Source organism: Ceratotherium simum, chromosome 5 (genome assembly GCF_057802395.1).
Source record: "Ceratotherium simum simum isolate JZ-2026a chromosome 5, ASM5780239v1, whole genome shotgun sequence".
Classification (NCBI taxonomy): domain Eukaryota; kingdom Metazoa; phylum Chordata; class Mammalia; order Perissodactyla; family Rhinocerotidae; genus Ceratotherium; species Ceratotherium simum.
In genome coordinates this window covers 41,720,481-41,740,540 of record NC_141904.1, presented here as the reverse complement: position 1 = coordinate 41,740,540, position 20,060 = coordinate 41,720,481, and the positions used below count along the sequence as shown (strand labels likewise).

At 54.5% G+C, this 20,060-nt stretch overlaps 1 protein-coding gene across 1 annotated transcript in view; it reads left to right on the top strand.

Annotated features, from left to right (window-relative positions):
* Nucleotides 1–2,107: 2,107 nt before the first annotated feature.
* Nucleotides 2,108–20,060, top strand: part of SCN5A (sodium voltage-gated channel alpha subunit 5) — a 100,579-nt gene continuing 82,626 nt past the window's right edge. The window contains exons 1-2 of the mRNA XM_087430745.1: nt 2,108–2,234; nt 18,007–18,332. Of these exons, the coding sequence (XP_087286871.1) occupies nt 18,060–18,332 (273 nt within the window). The 5' untranslated portion in view covers nt 2,108–2,234; nt 18,007–18,059. The remainder of the gene's footprint in view (nt 2,235–18,006; nt 18,333–20,060) is intronic.

Genomic DNA, 20,060 nt, shown 5'->3' with positions numbered 1-20,060 from the left:
CAGATCACCAGATATGTTGGCTGAACCTCCATAGGGTCAGAGCTCGGGTTCCTTCCCTCCCCTGGTTTAAATCTGGTGTGCGTGTAGATTCACAGGGCTTAGCCCACCTCTCCTGTTGGAAACATCCAAGTGCCCAGCACGAAGGAGTAATGTGAAAACCCCACCTCTGCTAGACGTAGATGAAGCAGAGGGGCCCTCTAATGCTCACCCCCAGCAACCTCCCTTCTAGCTCAGTCTCCTGCTTGGCCCAACGTCCTTTGCAAGTTTGAATCTTCATTCTGGGGCCCAGAAGCCAGTGGTGGAAGATCTCAGAGAGGACACCCATTCTACTGCCGTCTTCTCCCACCTCGGGAGGTGTGAGCTCAGGGAAGGCGGGTCCCCTGACCCCGGGCTGAAAAATTGACATCGCCTGCTCTTCCCACTCTGGCCGCTAGTGGGAGATGCTGGCCAACCTGAGGCCCGTCAGGAGGCTGGAAGCCAGCAGCCCGTACATGGTTCATCGGTCAGCCAGCCAGCCACCCTACCCGACCCAGGGCCAGAAAGGGTCCTGTGTCCTGAACTTTCCTGGAGACTGATTTTCTTACTGATTCTTCCACCCTGGGCTGGCTGTCCAGGCCCCTCCTAAAAGCATGGGTAGCTCCTCAGTATATAGGTAAGGCACCCAGTGACCTCTGGAGCCCCACACCCAGGTCCCAAAGGGCCAATGATCCCCTAGTGACCTCTCCAAGATTCTAATAATGGAGGGGTAGGTCGCAGCTTTTGAGCTCCCAAACACAGCACATCGGTGCCTTCTGAGACCTCAGCAGCCGTTTTGCCCTCCAAGAGTGGTTCTTACCTCTAGGAGCCTTCAAATGTGTCAGGAGAGAGTAAAATGCCGCTGGGAAAGAAGACAAAGGCTGTCTGTGTGTGTGTGTGTGTGTGTGCTCCCGTGACACTCTGGGCAGTGGCCACCGCGCAGAGCGAAGCATACCATTCCTTCCAGTGATGTTACTGGCCTATGGGCAAAAGCTGGTAGCCTGTTGGTTTAAACAAAGAGGTGTGTTCCTGGGTATGCTTCCCTGTGGGTGAGCCTGGGTGTGTGAGCGATTGTGCTTGTCAGTGTACGGGTCTCTGTGTCCGTGTGTGAGAGACAGTGTCTACCTGTCCATCTCAGTGTCAGCATATGAGTGTCTCCGCGTGTGTAGAGGTGTAGGTTGTATGTAGCTCAACAGGGTGAATGTGAGCATGTGTGTCTGTTTCAGTAAGATTGTCTGTGTTTGTTGGTTGTGTCCTTGTTTCTGGTCCAGGTGTGTGTTTCTGTCAGTATAGGTGTCTACCATTGTGCAGACTTGTGTGCTGTCCGTGTGTGTGTTTCTAGGAGAATGTGTTTATGTGTGTATGTCTATGTGTCACTGGATGTGTGTCTCTGAATTATGTGGGTGTCATTGAGTTTGTCAGTGTCTGCCTCACTGTGTGTCTCAATGATGTGTCTGCCTGTGTTCATGTGGGTGTCTGTGTGTGTCTGCGTGTATCTGTCTTGGCGTGCAGGTGTGTGTCTGTATCCGTGCAGGTGTGTGTATGTCGGTATGTCTGTCTCAGCACCAGTGTCAGTGTGTCAGTGTGCGAGTGTCAGTGTACGTCCGTGTCCGCGGGTATGGGTGTCTGGTGTAGGGTCCCCAAGTCAGTGAGGATGTGTGTGTGTATACTCCTGCGTGTACCAGGATGTGTGCCAATGTTTGTCGGCGTGTGCCTGTCTGTGCCCGCGTGGGTGGCTATCTGTGGCGAAGCGTCCCTGGGTCGGTGTGTGTGTACCCCAGAGTGTGCCCGTGTCTGCGTGTGTCTGTCCGTGTCCGCGTGGGCGGCTGTCGGTGGCGGGGAGCCCCCGGGTCAGCGTGGGGGTGTGCGCCCCGGCGGGCGCCGAGGTGTTCACCCTCAGTGCGGGCAGAGCGCCACGTGCGGAGCCCCGGGCGCGTCGCTCTGGGGCGGAGCCAGCCCGGGGCCCCAAGCCCCAGGCCGAGCCCAGGCGGGGCCCGCCCTCGACCCCGCCCCCAGCCGGAGCCCGCGCCGCCCGCCGAGCCCCGGAGCCCGAGCCGAGCGGCGGAGCCGAGACGGCAGCGGCGCCCGTGGGATGCAGGGATCGCGCCCCCGGGGCCGGGGCCGCTGAGCCTGCGCCCAGTGCCCGGAGCCCCGCGCCGAGCCGCGTCCCCGCCGAGCCGGAGCCGCCCATCCCGGGGCCCGGGCCGGGGGACCAGCAGGTGAGCGAGCGCCCCCACGCCCGGCAGCCCCGGCCCGGCCGGAGCCCCCTCCGCCTGCCGCCGCCTAACTTTCCTCCCCGAGGGTCCAAGGCTCCAGCCCCTGCGCGCCCCCTCCCCTGCTCCGGGTCCGCCCGGCAGCTCCCTCCCCCGTCACTGCCCCCGAGGGTGGGAGGGGGAGAAGAAGGGGCGCAGATCAGCCTGGCTGGAGGGGATCCCCCGGGGGGGGGCGTCTCTAATCGCCGTGCGCCCCCTCCCCTTCCCTTTCCTTCCGGGTTTCCCAGTGCGCTGTCGAGGGCCGGGGGAGGGGGAGCTGCGGCCCCGGCTTCACGGCCGACCCTGGCGCAGGCTCGGGGAGGGTCTGGGATTGGGACCCGGATTCCCGAGGCCGGAGACCCCAAGGTCAGAGCAGCGACTAGGCGCGCAGTGAGTGTGGTTCCAGAGAGCGGGGGAGCTGACCGAGCAGGGCTGGGAATGGGGGAGGGGGCCAAGCACCCCCTTTCTCTGGGCCCGGCGGAGCCGTCCGCTGGGGGTGTCCTCTCTGGGACGAGATCTCTGCCCGTCCTGACCGGGAACAGATCTCTGTGCGCCCTGAGGGGGTAGAGATCTGTGTGTGTGTCCTGTCGCTGCGCGCTCCGGCCACGAAGAGATCTCTGTGCCCTCTGACGCCCTAACGGGGCCTCATCTGGTCTGTATGCGCCCTGAGGGCGGAGAGATTTCCGTGTGCTCTCAACAGGGGAGATCTTTCTGCGCTGGGTTTCGGGAGATTTCTCTGCCCTCCTTGTTCTGACCTCTCTGACCTGGGCAAATCCACGCGCCCTGCGGGGAGGCGGCTCTTTTCCGCTGTTATTTGACCGTCTTTGGTGGCGCCGTGGGAAGAAGTGGAGGTGCCTAGCCTTCTGGGGGCCGAGGTGTGGAGAGAGGTAGTAGTGGGGGGAGGCTGGGGACAAGGCCCTGGCCATGGGCCTGCCTTGCAAACACCTGTTGGAGGCCAGTGCACCGCGAATCAGGAAGCCATGACTGAAGTTTTGTAAGGAAGGAATCTATCTTCTCTCTTAGTGCCTTGAGACCAGCCTGGGGTGTGGGACCAGTCTCCTCTTGGGGTCTTGGGCTGGCATTCCATTCCCCCAGCTATCTCCTCACCTCCTGCTGAGACCCCAAGCACCTCCCGCAGTGAAGCTAAACAGCAGGGTGGAGATAGAAACACCATATGACCCCACCATGCTCTGCACCTCAGCCCTCTCCCTGATTCCCACCGTCCCCTCAGGATCCAGAGGGATGCTGAGCAGCAGAGGCGCAGGTGACCCGGAGCCCAAGCACTTGCTGCTGCTCTCAACTCCATCTCCTTGCCCTCCACTCCGCCCAGTTAGAATTGGGCAGGTGCACGTGAGCAGGTGGTAGTGGAGCCAGAAGATGGAATGAGGGTGGCACAGGCTGATAGCTTAAGCCGTGCTGCAGTCACAGGAGCGTGGCGGGGGGGCAAGGGGGGGTCAGGGGACAGTCAGAGTGTAGAACATAGATTTTATGCTAGATTGTCCAGCCCCGTGGTGAAATGAGCCTCATTGAACTTTTAATCTAACCCTGTCATCACCACCACATTGTACAGGGGGAAACTGAGGCTGAGAGTGGGTCAAGGACTTATCCAAGGTCACCTAGAGAGTCAGTGAATTTGAGGCACCACTCAGGATGAAGATTCCTTGAGATCTACTTCCGGGGGCCAAATTGACCAAAGAGGGAACTGGCCCTGGGGTGCCCAGAACCAGCATTCAGCCCAGTGTGGTGTGGGCAGCTGCTGGGCCTCTGGGGTGCATGGCCCTGTCTCTGTGTGGTGATCGAAGCTCCTCCGGAAAAATTCTAGGATTGACTCACTCAGCATGAAGATTGAGCTTGGAGGAGTGGTGGGAAGCAGCAGAGACAGCTGGGAGTTAGGGAGCAGGGGAGGCTGGTGCTTAGGTAATCCAAAGAGAAGGGAGTCGTGGGGGCAGCCTGGGACAGTGGTAAATGGCAGTCTCTGTTCTGTTCATAGGAAGCTAGTTCCTGCTGACCCTTGGGAAGCTTATTAGAAAGCTGTGCAATGATAGAAATGTGTCCCCATAGCCTACTCGAAAGAGGAGTGATTATCTTTGGCCAGGAGTATCAAGGGTATCTATCTAACAAAAATAACCTTCCACCTGGGTTTTGAAGAATGAATAGGAGTTTTCCAAGTGGAGAAAGTTCAGTCCAGCCGTCAGGACCAGCATGTACAAAACCACAGAGATGTGAAACAGCATAATTGTTAGTTCAGTGACCCATTGGGTCCCATGGTGTGAGGGAGAGAAGAGCAGAAGCTAAAGCCAAGGTCATAGTCACCAGGGCCCTTGTAAGCTCTGCTCAGGAATTGGGAATTCATCTTCAGTAATGGTACTAAAAATAGCTAACATTAACAGAGTGCTTTCTGCCAGCCACTAAGTACTTTATAAGGCTCATCTCACTGAATCCTTGCATCAGCCCTGGAGGTAGGGACCATAATAATGACTGTTTTGCAGATGGTGAAACTGAAGGCCCAGAAAGGTTAAGTAACTTGCCCACTGCCACACATCTACTAAGTAGCAGGACTTGAATTTGAGCCCAGGTGTCAATATGTCCGCTCTTCGCTAGACTACCTGTCCAGTACAGACCATGGGTGCCATCAAAAGTCTTTCAGTTGGAGGAGAGGGACAGGCAGGTTATCACAGGTAATAGAACCTGCGGCATGCCAACTTCCTTTTCTGTTAAGGGATATGCCACTCTCCATCCCTTTCTTCAGTTGCTCGCTGAATGAGGTTCACGGCCACCATATCACACTGTGAGGGGGAAATGGACAAGTGAAGTTTGACTTGGCAAGCTTGGTGAAGAACAATGGAGAAGTGATGGCTGTTTCAGGGTTCTGGTTTGAACCTGTAGGACATCCAGGGAGAGATGCCCACATCCAGCAGTCAGTTGGAGGGAAGGGTCCAGTGTTCAGGAAGGAGACCTGGGCTGGAGGTGGAAACTTGGAATCGTCTGCCGAGGCTGGTCATTGGAGCCATGGCAGTGAATTAGATTGTCCAGTGAGTGTGCAGACCAGTGGTTCTCAACCCTGGCGACATTAGCATGACTTGGAAAGCTTTAAAAAAGAAAGAAATAAACCCTATGCCCAGGCTCCATGCCCAGAGATTCTAATTTGTTTGACTCTAGGGTGAGGCCTGGGCGTCAGTAGTTTTGAAAACACCCAGGTGATCCTAATATGGTGAAGAAAGCGAGAGAGAGGAGGGTTGAATCTGGAGACACAGGGCACTCCAACAATCGAGGCAGAAGTCTGCAAAGGAGGCTGGGAAGGAGCAGTCAGAGAGGTGGGAGGAGAGCCAGGAGCAGGATGTGTCACAGGAAGCAGGGAGAGTCCACGTCCCGGGAGGAAGGAGAGTCACGTGTTTCTTTCTGCTGAGAGAGTTAAGAAGATGCGCTCTGAGAAGTTCATGGATAGATAAAAAAAGAGTGCGTTATTCAAAAACGAGTGTCCATTAGATTGAACAACAGTGAGGGTGCTGGTGGCCTTGGCAACAGAAATTTCCTTCTTAACACCCACAGATTGTGGTGCCCAGCACAGATGGATCGTTGAGGAATGAATGAATGAATTGGGGAGAATGGGAACCAGTTTGGAGCGGGTTGAGGAGTGAGCAGGAGGTGAGGACGTGGAGACAACATGTGTAGACAGGTCTTTCAATGAGTTTGATGGTTTAAGAGGGAAGAGAGAGATAGAGGGGAGCTGGTGAGGGGTGGGGTCAAGGGAAGTTTGTAGGGAGAGCCTGAAGTGGACACTGGAGGCGTGTGTGTCCATGCGGTGCATCCATGTGCGGGTGCTTGTGAGAAAATGCCTTTCCCTCACAGTGAGTGCCAGAGGTCTGTGGTTAAAATTGTGCCCATGCGGTCTTGGTTGCTCTGGTTTGTCCAGTGGGCTGGCCAGGAAGGCCCGGGGTGAAATGATTCTTCCTGTGAATCTCTGAGAGGGAGATTTTGATGGCAGGAACTGGGATTCCTGCTGGGGGTAGGGAGCCAGAAGGGGAGGGAGATCTTGCTCTGAGGAGAGAAGAGTGTTCCAGAAAGAGGTATCTGGGGACAAGATGAGGTCATGTAGAGCAGGTATCCAGGAGCAGAGGGGCTGGGGTAAAAGTCCTGCAGCAAAATCCACGAAGGAGCAGAGAGGAGAAGGTGAAGCCAGGGGGCAGCCTCTGGACGGAGGCTGGATGCCGCAGGGAGCAGAGCAGTCACAGGGATGGCCGGGATGCGGAGTGAGCCTGGGACTGAATGCCCATTGCCTTCTACCAGCCCAGACTGGCCCGAGGCGGAGGTCTGAGGCAGAGTTCAGCCTGGGGCGGGGGGAGGAGAGCCTAGATAGGACATTTAGCACCTACTCTGTGCCATGGAAGATTCTAGAAGGTGTACAATAACTGCTCTCATGAAGTTTGTATACTACTGAGCAAAGACAGACTGGATACCACTAAACAAATAGATAAGAAAGATAATTTTAAATAGTACTATGAAGGAAATAAAACAAGATGATGTGATGGAGAGATGAGAGTGACTCTAGACTGGCTGGTCAGGGAAGGCCTCTTGAAGGAGGAAACTGAACTGAGACCTGAATAACAAGAAAGAACCAATCCTGAGACGATCTGGGGAAAAAATGTCTTATAAAGAGAGAACTGCAAGTGCAAAGGCCCTGAGGCAGGGACAAGCTCCTGAGGCAGGGTTGATTGCTGTGGCTGGAGCAGAGGGAGTAGGGTGGGGATGAAGAGATTCCTTGCCTCCATTTCCACCTTCTACCCTTTCCATTGTCTGCGCCTTCAGACTGCCCCTTCGGCTGTGCACGGCTTACACCACTCCCCTCGGGCTGGCAGCGGATCCTGGGGATGAGACTATATTTAGACACAACTCTCCTCTCTGTGGGCCTAGAACATACCGTGTCTTTTTAAGATGATCAATATGGAATGGGTGCTATTTATAGGGACCCCACGTCAATTCCTGAGGCCTGGGACCCTAAAATGGGGAGGAAGTCCAGGACCAGGCTTTGCAGGGACAGGTACCGAGGCTGGCACAGCCTTGGAGCCATCTGACTCATGGACTCTTTGAAACTTGTATCACCTCCCCTACTGGGCCCGCCCTCAGCCCATCCCTGCAGTCAACAGCCGTGAGCTGGGGAGCTGGGTGTCCTCTAACTTCATTTCCTGGAGGGGTGTCCGGTGTGCCCAAGCCCAACAAAAAATTTAGTTGTCATCGTTGAAGCCAGAGTCCAGTGGGACAGTTCATCAATCTCTCTTTTCCATTCCTTGCCCTTTTTACTACTCTGGTTAGGAAAAAGGGATACCAACAACCCTTAGGACCTCCCAGGTTCACCCCCTGAGCCAGAGAGAGATCTGCCCAGGACAGAGAAAATGCAAGGTTGGAGTCAGGAGGTCAGCCCCCCTGGTGGGAGGTCAGTGTGGCCCAGAGCAGCCAGGAGAGGCTGCCTGGAGGAGGTAGGATTGAAGCCCAGCCATGGAAGATGCACAGAATTTGGAGAGGTGAAAGGGATCAGATCATGTTTGTAGGCCTGTTGTGGGAAGAGAATGTTTATGCTCTGAGGCTGGACGTCTTTCTCTTTCTCTCCTCTTCAGTTTCTTCTCCTAATTAAGTCTCCCAGGGAGGCAGTGGAAAGTTGAGTCCCCGTAGGGGTATTAACCGAGGGGAAGGATGAAACTGTTCTTACGGCGTCTGTGTGGGCTCAGGGAGGTCCCTCACCCACTTGGAGGTCCCACTGTGGTCATCTCCAAGGGCTTTCACTCCCCTCCTTACAGCCCTAAGAGGCTGAGGGCCAGTGCTGGTCACCCTGTAGGCTCAAGGTCACACAGGGATGCAGGTGATGATAAACCCAGGGCCTGTGTCTCCCTGGCCCCACCCAGGCCTTGCCCAGGCAGTCCCTGTGCTTTCTGGGAATGAATTTTGATCAGTAGAAAGGCTCTTCCTGGCATCAGGAGGGCGGTAAACGTCTTTCTGGCGAGTATTGATTCCTCGAAGGCCTGTGTGAAGGAAGAGCCTGGCTCAAGAGGCAGTTTTCAAAGGGATGCAGGGCAGGGAGAGGTAATCTGGCTTGAGGCACCAAATCCGTCTCAGGCTACATTAGCCGTCTCCCCATCCGGGCCAGGCTGGGCGGTGCCCTGGACAATCTAAGATGGGGGGAAAAAATCAGACTGTGGGAGGGACCAGCCCAGCCCAATCAATACTTCCTGCATGGCCATCAAAGCCCCAGCCTCATCGACCCAGGCCGATTGCAGGAAAGTGGTCCAGAGGAGCCCCTTAAAGCCAAGGTGCTCGCCCTCTGCTGCCCAGAGCTGCTGCTTGCCTCTGGGCCCAGGGAAGAATCTCGGCCCTCAGTCCATTCCCTGCTGGGCCCAGAGCCCCACCCAAGGGACACCCAGCTGGCGCTGGGGTGCAGGGAGGCCGAGGGTCAGAGGCCAGCTCACCACAGCCAGACCTGAGCGGAAGAAGGCACCAGAGCTCAGCCAGCCATTTGCAGCGCCAGCCCTGCCCCTGTTCTGGGTCGGATGCAGCTCAGACTGCCAGTTAAATAAAGTGACAGCTAGTTGCCAACAGAACTGGAAACCCAGGGAAAGCAACCACTCACTTGCTGGGCCTGGGTGCCTATTAGGTGTATAATTGCTGAGCTTCCATTTCAGGAAATGTCTGAGAGAGGGAGAGAAAAACACTGCCGAAGGATCCTCTGGGGCTGACCGTCCCAGGGGATAGCTGGACTTCGGGTCCCTTCCAGCCCTCACCTTTTATGATTGAATTAAGGACTTGTCCCCAGATGGGTCACTTGTGTTCACAGTGCATTTATGCACAGGTAATTAGATGGCACTCATCAACAAAAACAAAGTAAAAATCTCAAAAGCATTATGTTGATCAAGAACAGTTGACACACAATAGCCCACACAGTGTGGTTCCATGTATGTGAAGTTCTAGAACAGACAAAACTAATCTATGGTGATAGAAATCAGAAGAGTTGACTGGAAAGAGACAGTGGGGATCTTTTGGGGGTGATAAGAATGTTTACTATCTTTTTTTTTTTTTTTAAAGATTTTATTTATTCATTTTTTTCCCCCCAAAGCCCCAGTAGATAGTTGTATGTCATAGGTTCACATCCTTCTAGTTGCTGTACGTGGGACTCGGCCCCGGGTTGGTCGGAGAAGTGGTGCCTTGGGGCGCGCCCGGGATCCGAACCCGGGCCGCCAGCATCAGAGCGCGCGCACTTAACCGCCAAGCCACAGAGCCGGCCCAGAATGTTTACTATCTTAATTGGGGTAGTAGTAACACAGGTATGGTATATACATTTGTTAAAACTTGTCCAACTGTACACCTAAAATCTCTATTTTCTTGTATATATACCTCAATTTAAAAGAGTACTAAGGAAAAAGGTCGCACATTTGGCTATACTGTGTCATGGACACTCTTGTAGCGTAGATTTTGTGTATTGGTGGATTGGCTTATCTGCCTCTGGAGACGAAGAGACCCTATAGTGTAGGTCTCCTGGGTTTCTCTGGGGGCATTTTTATCTCCCTCAGTGCACACAGTAGGTGCCCCATAAATGCCTTGGTTGCCATGGCATCAATGCACAGTTCCCCTGTGAAGCCTTTTCTCAGCCCAGGTATTGAGAAAAATGAGTTGGAAGAAACTGGGCTGGAGAGAGACTTAGGATGCTGATTGCTGTCTTGTGGGCACCTGTGTGCGCATGAGGGCGGGTCCCTGGCCACAGGGGGGCACCTTTCTGGCCAGATTGTGTGTACTGTGAGGGTGTAGACGGTCGGGGTCTGGGGTACAAGTGCCTCTGGGTGACTGCACCAGCTCTCTGACTTCCGGGCTCTGTGGTCTCCGAGTAGACCATCATCCAGATTCCCACTGTCGAGACCCCAGGGCCCCCGGGGTTGGGGGGAGCCGGGCAGTGCTGGGCCTTGATTGACAGGTTAGTGCCGCTCGGCACAACATTATAGATCCCCTATACACGAAACAGTAAAGGAGATGAGAAGGAAGGCTTGGGCTTGGGGGGAAGGGGGTGCCGTGTGCCCTGTGGAGGGGCCCTGAATGAGCCGGGGAGTTTGCAGTTCCCATGGCCTGGCACCGAAACACCGCTGAACACTCGATGGAATGAATGAGCAGCTCCCAAGCCCTGGACCCTTGTCTTTACGGTGGGGAAGGGGGCTCGAAAAGGCAGGGGGCTTAGGCTGGATCCAGGGCTCAGGCCAAAGGTGCCCCTCCCCCAATACTGGCTCTCCCCTCTGCTTCCACTCCGGAGGGGAGCCTGGTCTCAGGGACCCCCATTTCATCCCTGCCTGGGGAATCACTTTGGCAAAGCCAGCGGGTGGAGTTTTCCTGTCAGCTGAATTAGTCGCGGCTTCAGCCTGAGCGTTGGAATAAATGAGATGCAAATGTATGTAAATGAGGGCATCCCCAGCTTCTGGGGTGGGCGTGTTCACCTCCGGGATGGAGGGGGTGATTCTCCAGGACTTCCCCCGATTGCGGGGGGCTGGGATAGGGACTAGAGAAGAAAAGCCTCAGGATCCCCCCTCCCCAAGGACCAGGCTCCAGACTGGATAGGGTTAATGCCTGGGCAACCTCAAAGGAGTGGAGCCTGCAGGGAGCTGGTTAGCTGAGGCCCAGCACAAGGACGTGCCAATGTGCCTTTGGTCTGGGAGCAAGGACCTGAATGCACAGGCCACGAGCACCGGCTGGCAACCCTGCCGAGCTTTTGTCCAAGCCGCTACCCTGGGAGTGCCAGGACTCTGCAGATAATTGCTTGGGCGGGAGGGATGTCCTGAAACATGCTGTCAACCCCTCCCCCTTCCCCCTTCCCCCCACCATCCCAACCTGTGGCTTGAGCCTGCAGAATCACTCACAGCCACTGCCAGAAACTAGGGTGGCCACTTTCTGGTCTGCTGAGTTCAACTCTCCTTCACCCCATCCCACCCCTCCTCCCCATCCATTTGCTGCTCCCCCGCCCCGCCCCCAGCCTCTGAGGCCCAGCCTCAAAGCAGGTAGAGTTCAGCATGGGGTTAGGGCCTGGTGGCTGGAACTCTATGGCAGTGCCATCCAATAGAGATATAATGTGAGCTACAGATGCAAGTCACAGATGCAATTTTAAATTTTCTAGTAGCCGCATTTTAAAAGTGACAAGAAACAGGTGAAATTAATTTTAACATATTTTATTTAACCCAGTATATCCAAAATATTATCAGTTTAAATTGTTATGCATTTAATATTGATTAATATTTAAATATTTAATATTTAAAAGTTAGTAATGAAATAGTTGACATTCCTTATCGTACCAAACCTTCAAAATCAGTGTAGATTTTGCACCAGCACATCTCGATTGGCACTAGCCACATTCCAAGTGCTCAGGAGTCCTGTGTGCTCAGTGGCCAGCTACCCTATTGGACAAGGCAGCTCAAAGGGGCCTGGGCTGGAGAGAAGAACTTCTGGGAGTCATTTTTGTCAGGGAAACTGCTGAGTCCTTGGCACAGGCAGAAATTGGCCAGGTCTCCCTGGGAGCATCTGCCCATGCATGGGCACAGGCAAGCCTGCCCGGCCAGGCTGCAGAGAGGGAGGACCAACCACGGAGGAGGCCGGTGGGGCCAACTCATAGCTTTGTAGTGGGGATCACACACATGCTCAGTCCAGGTGGATGGGCCACAGATAGACTGTGACCCTTCCTCTCAGCTCTCTGTGCCCTCAGAGGTGGGAGGCAATGTAATACAGTGGTTAGGCTCACAGACCGGCTTCAGACAGGCTGAGGCTTGCTTGCTTTATCCTCTAAGCATTAGATTTCTCATCTGTAAAATGAAAATAATAAGCCCCCTCTTACTAGGATTGTTGCAAGGCTGAAATAAGTGATCACAAACAGCACGTATGCAGTCCTGGGTGCATGATAGGCATATGATACTGCTGGGCTGGCCCACCCTGCTCATGGTTGAGGAAACTGAGGTCTAGACGGGTATTCTGAGGTGTTGTCCAGGGTCACAGTGTGGGTTAGTGGCTGGGCTATAGGAAGGTTAATCTGGCACTCATTCATTCATTCACCGGGCCCTTCTAGGCACCTGTGCTGCGCCAGACCGTGCTTTGAGAACTCAGGACACAGCCAAAGGGAGAGGCAGATGTGGAAGTAAATTACTCTACACTGTGATGAAACCAGTATGGGAAGACAAGTGTGTCAGGAACTCAGAGAAGGGAAGAGCCAGCTGGCAGGGAGAGCTGGTGTGGGCAGCGAGGAAGGCTTTTCAGAAAAGAATCCTCTGAGCTGGATCTCTTAGGAGAAGAATAATGACAACAATAATGATGACCATAGCAACTGACATTCATTGAACACCTTCTGTGTGCCGAGCACATACAAGTATTAATACATTGATGCTTCAGAACAGCCCTGTGAAATAGGTACTGTTATTAGCCCCATTTTACAAGTGGGAAAACTGAGGTAGAGAAACATCAGTTAACTTTCCCAAGAACACACAGCAAGTGGCCAGGACCCAGATTCACACAGGCAATCTGGCTTCCAAGCCACAGCCCTAACCACTTCCCTATCTCATGTAGGTACAGGAAATCTTCCAGAGGCAGAGAGGGGAAGAGGGCAGAGGGAGAAACAGGGCTGGACACTGGGTTCTCTGGCCCAGGGCATTTCCTCCTTGCCAGTCTCAGCAAGACTGAGTGGAAATTTCCTTAAGAGCCACTGCAGAGTCTCTTTGCTGATGACTTTCCCTCATTTCCCCTTCATCACCTGTTGATTTGGGATCTATTACCTTGGGAAGAAAAGTATTCTGTGATGTCAGTTGTGGGACCATGTACACAGTGGGTGCTGATTAAATGTTCACTGAATCATTCAGTTAATAAAGTGAGCCCATGAGTTGACGTGTTAATTAGTTTTACTGTTCTCCTCAAGGAAGAAATGAAGTTACGCCTGGTGCCTTACCTCCACCTATAAGGAGTGAGCCCCTGCTTGACGGGCACCCACACCCCCTCCCTGAGCCTCTTGCTTTAGGACTGAGGGGCAGCGGAAGGCAGTGCACAGGGCCAGGGCACAGGTGGAATGACTGCTCAGGGCAGTGGGCGCTCCAGCCCGAGGTCACCCTGGACTGCAGGGCAGGAGAGATGAGCACAGAGCAGAGGAAGCTGGCAGAGATTTTCTAGGAAGCCTGGGAACCACTTCCACAGAGCATTTTGCATAAATTTACATGGCAAAGAATATTCTTTGCATGTTGTATTCCAGAGGCTCCTGATTCCAAGGTGACCAAAATGCCAGACATGACTCAGGATGCTGGAGTGTACCTGCCTTCTGGATCGTGGAGGGGAATGGGCAGGAAGGGGCTGCAAGGAGGGGTTAGCCTGAAGTTGGGTCCCTCTTCACCCCTCGGATGACCAACCATCCTGTTTGTCTGGGACTGAAGGGTATCTCAGGGGCAGGAATTTTAGGGCTGAAACCAGGGAAGTCCTGAGCATCACCACCCCATCCCAGAGAGCACCATGGCTGCCCTCTGGGCTGCCAGGCTGTCCCATTCTGTGTCATGGCATTGTAATGAGCATTGATTGAGCACCAGCTGTGTGCCCTGTGCATTCAGGAAATCTTCCTTCAGGAAGGCCAATTGAAGAGATAAAAAGAGGAGACAGTCCAGGAGGGTCCAGTTTCTGGTGTGAACAGTCAGTATTCTCCCCCACAGCATCTCTGCCCTGATGTGAATATCCATACGTACAGGCCAGTGACTCAGAGGAGGGGGTGACAGGCTTTTAGGCTGTTTGGGGAGACCAGAATCACCCCCATGGACTGTCAGACAGCAGCTGAGGTCTGGAAGGGGGCAAGGATTGGGTTTGGGGCTCAGCTTCCTGGCCCAGAGAAGTGAGGTCAGTGTGGGTGGGCAGTCAGAGAAGGTGTCCTGGAGGAGGTGGGGTAGCGAGGAGAGCATGAGGTGACTCTGCCATCACACAGGGCAGGGAAAGTGTTTGGGAATGTCTAGGCCAGCGAGTGGTGGGAGCTACACGTAGAGGATGGAAGGAAAAAGGGAGGAGGCCAGTGGCTGTGGGGTCAGCATGGTCCCAGCTGGGGTGAGGAGGCCTGTCCCAGGGCAGTGGCATTGGGGATGGGGGCTGTGATGTTTGGTGGGGTGGGGGTTGTGGCCAGTGTCAGAGGAAAGGACGTCAGGAGGAACCAGTTTGAAAAGGAGAGTTCATTGTTCCCATTAACTCTCGGAAGCCAGCAGGACTTAGGGAGAGATGCGCCCAGTAACCAGAAGCTGATGAACTTGGGACAGGATGGAGTAGGGGGTCCCTAGAGCTCCAGTGAAGCTGACAGGATAGGGGAAACTGGCCCGGGGAGAGTGGTCAGCTGGAAGAAGCGGTCCCAGCCCAGGGAGCAGCTGCAGGGTTGGTGCGGATGGAGAAGCTGTCCTGGATGTGAGGAGAGAGTCATGGAATGCTGGCATCTAGAGGAGTAGCTGTGATCTTTGAATCAGATCAGGTCCAGGCTCCCCCACATGATGGAGCTGTGCAAGACAGACACCTTGTGCTCTTGCCCAACCGGAGTTGGGTCTTCCTGGGAAAGCCAGGAACCTGACCTCCTAGGCCTGAGGCGTATGGCTGGGCCTGAGCCTAGAGTGTCTGCAGACCACCCCCAACCCCTCCTTACCCTGGCATCACCGGAAAGCTTGCAGCCAGGGCTCAGCCAGTCTCAACCACAGCAGGGCGTGGGCCCTGAGCTGCTGAAGGAAGGGCAGGGCCAGAGCCAGGTGCAGGCAGCAGGAGAACAAGGGAGAAAAGGGATCCTGCCCGCCCACCAGGAGCTGCCTGCGGAACCCAGAGACAAAGGACACTCGGCCAGTTTACTTTGGAACCTGAGTCTGCCTGGCTGCTGGGGAGCAGGGAACTTCATCTGGAATCTGGTTTCAGACACCACCAAGCCCCAAGGGTTTGGGTGCTCTGCTGGAGGCCAGCTGGGGCAAGACCCTTCTGAGGACCAAGGGCCCCATCAACAAGGCTTCTTTATTAATGTGTTGAATAATATGATCTAGCAGTGGGTCTAATGAGTATTGTAATTTTGAAGTAGCAATGAGCACTAATAATATTTGGGGACCCTGCAGCACCTGTGATGGGACAGGGTGCTGCTGACACTTCCGTTTTGCTGCCTACATTCCTAATTGAAGGAAATGCTAAATTTCAGTTAGAGTTAATGAGAATGAGATACAATTTCTCCCCCAATTCTTTCCCCATCCCTCCAGGAGTCCTGTTAGGAGCCCCTGAACGACATAGATGAGCAAAGCTCATCTATGGTCTTAGCAGTCAGGAGTGTGGTCACCCGTGGTAGTTAGTGACTGGAGGGGAACCCGGGTCTGAGGGACTGGGAACAATTTAGTTCTTGACCTGGGTGCTGGTTCCCAGGTGTGTTCAGTTTGTGGAAATTCATCTACCTGCACACTTAGGGTATGTGCACCAATCTGCATGAATTATTGATTTCAATACCGATTTTAAAAACACCTTTACTAGAACAGATGTATCTGTAGGTTCGAGCTTGCACACACACACATGCACGCTGGTATGTACCGGTGAGCCTCTGCAGGTCCATGAGCGTACACGTGTCTCCAGAACCCTTGCAGGCGTGTGGACGCAGATGGATACAGTGAGACAGAGAACACTATTTTTAGGAAATAATTCCAAGCAAAAGAGGAGGCTTCCTGACGTACGGGACTAGTGATTGCTCATGTGGAGAGGATTGCCCTGCAAGGGCTGCTGTCATCCAGGCTGGCTTTTTTTGTTTTTAAATGAAAAGAACAATGACTTTATTGTTTTTGTAAAAATAATACAAGAGCATCATAAATAATTCAAGCAATGAAGAAAAGTACAAAGAAGAAAGTTTAAAATTACCCAAATTTCCACCAGCTAAGGAAAAAAAATCACCATTCACATTTGGTGATGAGTGTTACAGACACCTATCTTTGTTCACTCAAAGATGGAAGGTAAACAGGGACATGCTTTCATAAAATGGGAACCTACTCTTTCACCTCTATTTTTAACAAAGGTATTCCTTGAACATTACTTGAATGAAACAGAAGAACAAAATGCTGAAGGGTGGGGCAGTTCCTAAAAGCCTGGGTCCTGGGACCTCTCTCCTCTAGCCTCCCTTGCACATTCCACGCTGTACCTCTCTGGGGACCAGAGGTGTCCTTTTGAGGCCTGGCTGTGTTGTGTTTGCTCACTGTTTACCTGTCACCTGGCCAGGTGCCTACTTCACAGCAAAAGTACTTGGGGCTGGGCCCTTTGTGGGCTGTGTGCAAGGGTCGGTGTGGCAGCAGCTCATTGAGGTCATTGGTGACATGTTTCACAGGAATAAAATCAAGGCAAAGCTGACCCTTGGTTGATGGAAAGAGATTCTGTCCTGGCAGAGATCTCCAACAGGTGCCCTCTTGAACTGGTGCCCAGCCATTCCCGGGTTTGATGTGGTAACTGGCGACATGGCCTCCCCTTCCCGGTGGTGTCCCCATCAGGCGCTGTACCCACCACATCCTGTTTTGGTGGGGCAGTCAGGAGCACATTCTTCAGCCTCCGTGTCATAGGCAGAGCGTGTTCACACCAGGTCCTAGATCATTTGAGGCCAGCGGGGGCCACATTCTCCCGGTTTGACGTCACACGCATGTGCTGGCTGGATGTCCTAGTGGATGAGTTTTCCGGTGCTACTATCACTTGGGATTGGCCCTCATTTGTTCAGATTCGAGAGAGGGGGGGTGAGTGGAGGTGTGAGGAGCCTGAGATGCTTTGTCCGCATTTCCGGTCTTGGGAAGGATGCCTCGCCCCAGAGATTTCTTTGAGATCCTTTCAGCAAGGCTCCACTGCAGCTGTGTACAGCCAGGTGCCAACATCTGGATGACAGCTCCAAAGTTGTTGCCCAGCTATTTCCAAAACTCCACAGGATTTGCCTGGGTCTCATTTGGCAGACACAGATGCCTCGTCAGTTGCCAGATGTTGGCACCTCCGTGCCCCATGTGAAGTCTAGGCACCCTCCCCGATGCAGGCGCATGCTGCTGAGGGGACCCTCACCACCCAGACTGCGGATCTGCTCAGAGAAGAAGCCCAGAGTTTGGCATTGGCCCAGGAGGTCTCTCGTCACCCTCCATAGGGCCCCAGAGTTTGCTATAGAGGGGACAAGCTTGAGAGGGGGACAGCACGAGGTACCTTCTAATGCCCTGCCCGTCGCCTGCATGTTCTTCATCATTCACTCCATCATTCATTTGTTCAGGACAAGCCCTCCCAGGGATCTGGGATAAAAAGATGACAGGCCCCATCCCTGCCCCACGGAGTGTCCCTCTCAGTCCAGAGTGTGTTGGCACCAGTTTCAAGACGTGTCTCAAGTGTCAGAGTGGTCTTGGTTAAGGAACCAACAGGTGCAGTGTTTCCTTTTGCTTTGAGGGCGTCAGAATGAAGGGGCTTTGATGACAGAGTCACTCCTGCCTACTTGAATTCAGACATGCTCGTTGGGATGGGAAAGAGAGAAGTGACCCTCCCACGGGTCCCCTTGTATACCCTGCAGTCCAGAGGCCTCTGGGTTTATGCAGGCCGCCATCGGCCAGGTGTGCCTCTGGAGAGGTCGGGAACCCGTGGTCCAGGAGCATCTTTGCAAACCTTGTCCTTCCTTCCACCAGCACAGCCCCTCCCCAGCAGGTCTGGCCACCCTGCCCTCTGGCCCAGGGGTAGCATCAGGCCTGGTGTCTGTGTCTTCTAGCTTCCCTACAGGCAGCGTGAGGACAGCCTGTGCCCCAGAAGCAGGATGAGAAGATGGCAGACTTCCTGTTACCTCGGGGCACCAGCAGCTTCCGAAGGTTCACCCGGGAGTCCTTGGCGGCCATCGAGAAGCGCATGGCAGAGAAGCAAGCCCGGGGCTCGGCCGCCTCACAGGAGAGCCATGAGGGGCTGCCCGAGGAGGAGGCTCCCCAGCCCCAGCTGGACCTGCAGGCCTCCAAAAAGCTGCCGGATCTCTATGGCAACCCACCCCGAGAGCTCATCGGGGAGCCCCTGGAGGACCTGGACCCCTTCTATAGCACCCAAAAGGTGACTGCCACCCACTCCCTGCCCACGCTTTCCTGTCAACACAGCAGACAGGGAGAGGGCTTTGCCTCCATATGGGGCTCTGTTTGGGGTGGGTTCCCCGGGCTTGGGGAAGTGAATCATTGGTGATCTATATTCCAATCACCTTGATTTTGGAGCTCCAGAATAAAAGGCCAGAACTGTGCAGCCTGAGAAGGTTTGGCGTGAGGAAAGAAAGAGAGGGCAGCCACGGTCGATCTCCTGCCTCCTTTGGAGTACCTACTTGGGGAATCCTCTGTGGTTAGGTTTCACCTCTGGGTGGTGTGGGTGAATTGGAGTCGGGCCCTGAGTCCTGTCCTGAGTGGAGTTTGGGCCCCAGAGCACAGCATGTGATCCCCTCTCCTAACCAGAGACAGTGTGTAGCCCCTGCCCGGGAGAACTTGCTGGGCATTGGCTGTGCCAGGCTGGCTCGGGCTGGGGCCACAGCGACAGCTCCCTGGGCCTTGCAGGCTGGTGATGGGAAATCTGAGACAGGTCAGGAGGGAGGTTGTTCTGCCATTGTCCCTCCTGAGTGTAGGGAGACGAAGCAGCTTTTGTCCACAAGGGCAGAGTGACTCAGGTTTCCTCCCAGCATGGATTTCTACCCAGGAGGTAATTCCCCCGTCTGGGTCTGCTGCCCTGGCCTCACCTTTCAGGACTGTGTGCCCGGCCCCACTCCCGGCCAGACCATAGGCACCCGGGACTCCTGTAGGGGCTTGGTCCTGTAGCTGCCCACATTTGGGCCTCACTGTTGGAGGAAGGGGTTTGAATTGGGAGGCGGCCTTTCCCCAGAAGACTGGGTACTAAGGAGGAGGGTGGCTGCTCACATTACTGCTGTCAGTACCGGGGCTGAGGACACACTGGAGGGCAGGCAGACTCGGTGTTCACAGGGCCGGTGTGAGCGTGTGGCGGGTGTGAGTGTTGTGGGACTGTGTCACCATGCCCCTGAGCATGTATGTGACTGTGCTTGAGACTGTGTTTAGGAGACCAAGAGTCTAAGGGTGGGCGTGGTGCACGATTGTCTCTGTGTGTGCGTGCATATATGTGGGTGAGTGGGTGAAGGGAACACGCACCCAGTCTATATGCACAGGTGGGAGAGGAGACCTTGAACCTGGTCCTGCTTCCCCCTGGTTCAGGTGACTCAGGTGGGGTTAAGGTCGGGGGCTGGGGCCACAGTTGGCATCAGAGTTAGGCTGGAAGTTGGAATTAGTCAGGGTGGGTGGGCCTAAGTCATGGTTGGCTGGAAGTAAGAATTAGAGTTGGGCCACAGCTGGTGGCAAGTCAAGGTTTCAGTGACAAGTCAAAGTGGCCATTAGACTGAAGTTAGCTGGGACAGGCAGGAGGCATGGCAGGGGGTCCCGATTGAGGGTGGGGTCAGGGCTGGGCTGAGCTTTTGGGGGCTGGTGGCAGTTGAGCCTAGAAGGAGTCAGGGACAGTGGCATTCCCCGTGTCTGGGAATACATGAACCATGGCCCAGGTATGATTCTGGTCTCTAACCGTCTGTCTCTCCTTACTGACCCCTGACCACGCTGCCTGCAGACCCACAGGTGATGCAGGCACCACAGCAGAACCTTTGGTCCTGACGTATCTGGTCAGCTTGTCTCCCCAGTCCCAATTAAATAGAACCTTGTCTCCCCAGCCCAACCCTTGGAGAAGCAAGACCCCAGAGCCATGCCACCTCAGCTGTTCCCACCATAACCTGGGCAGGCAGAG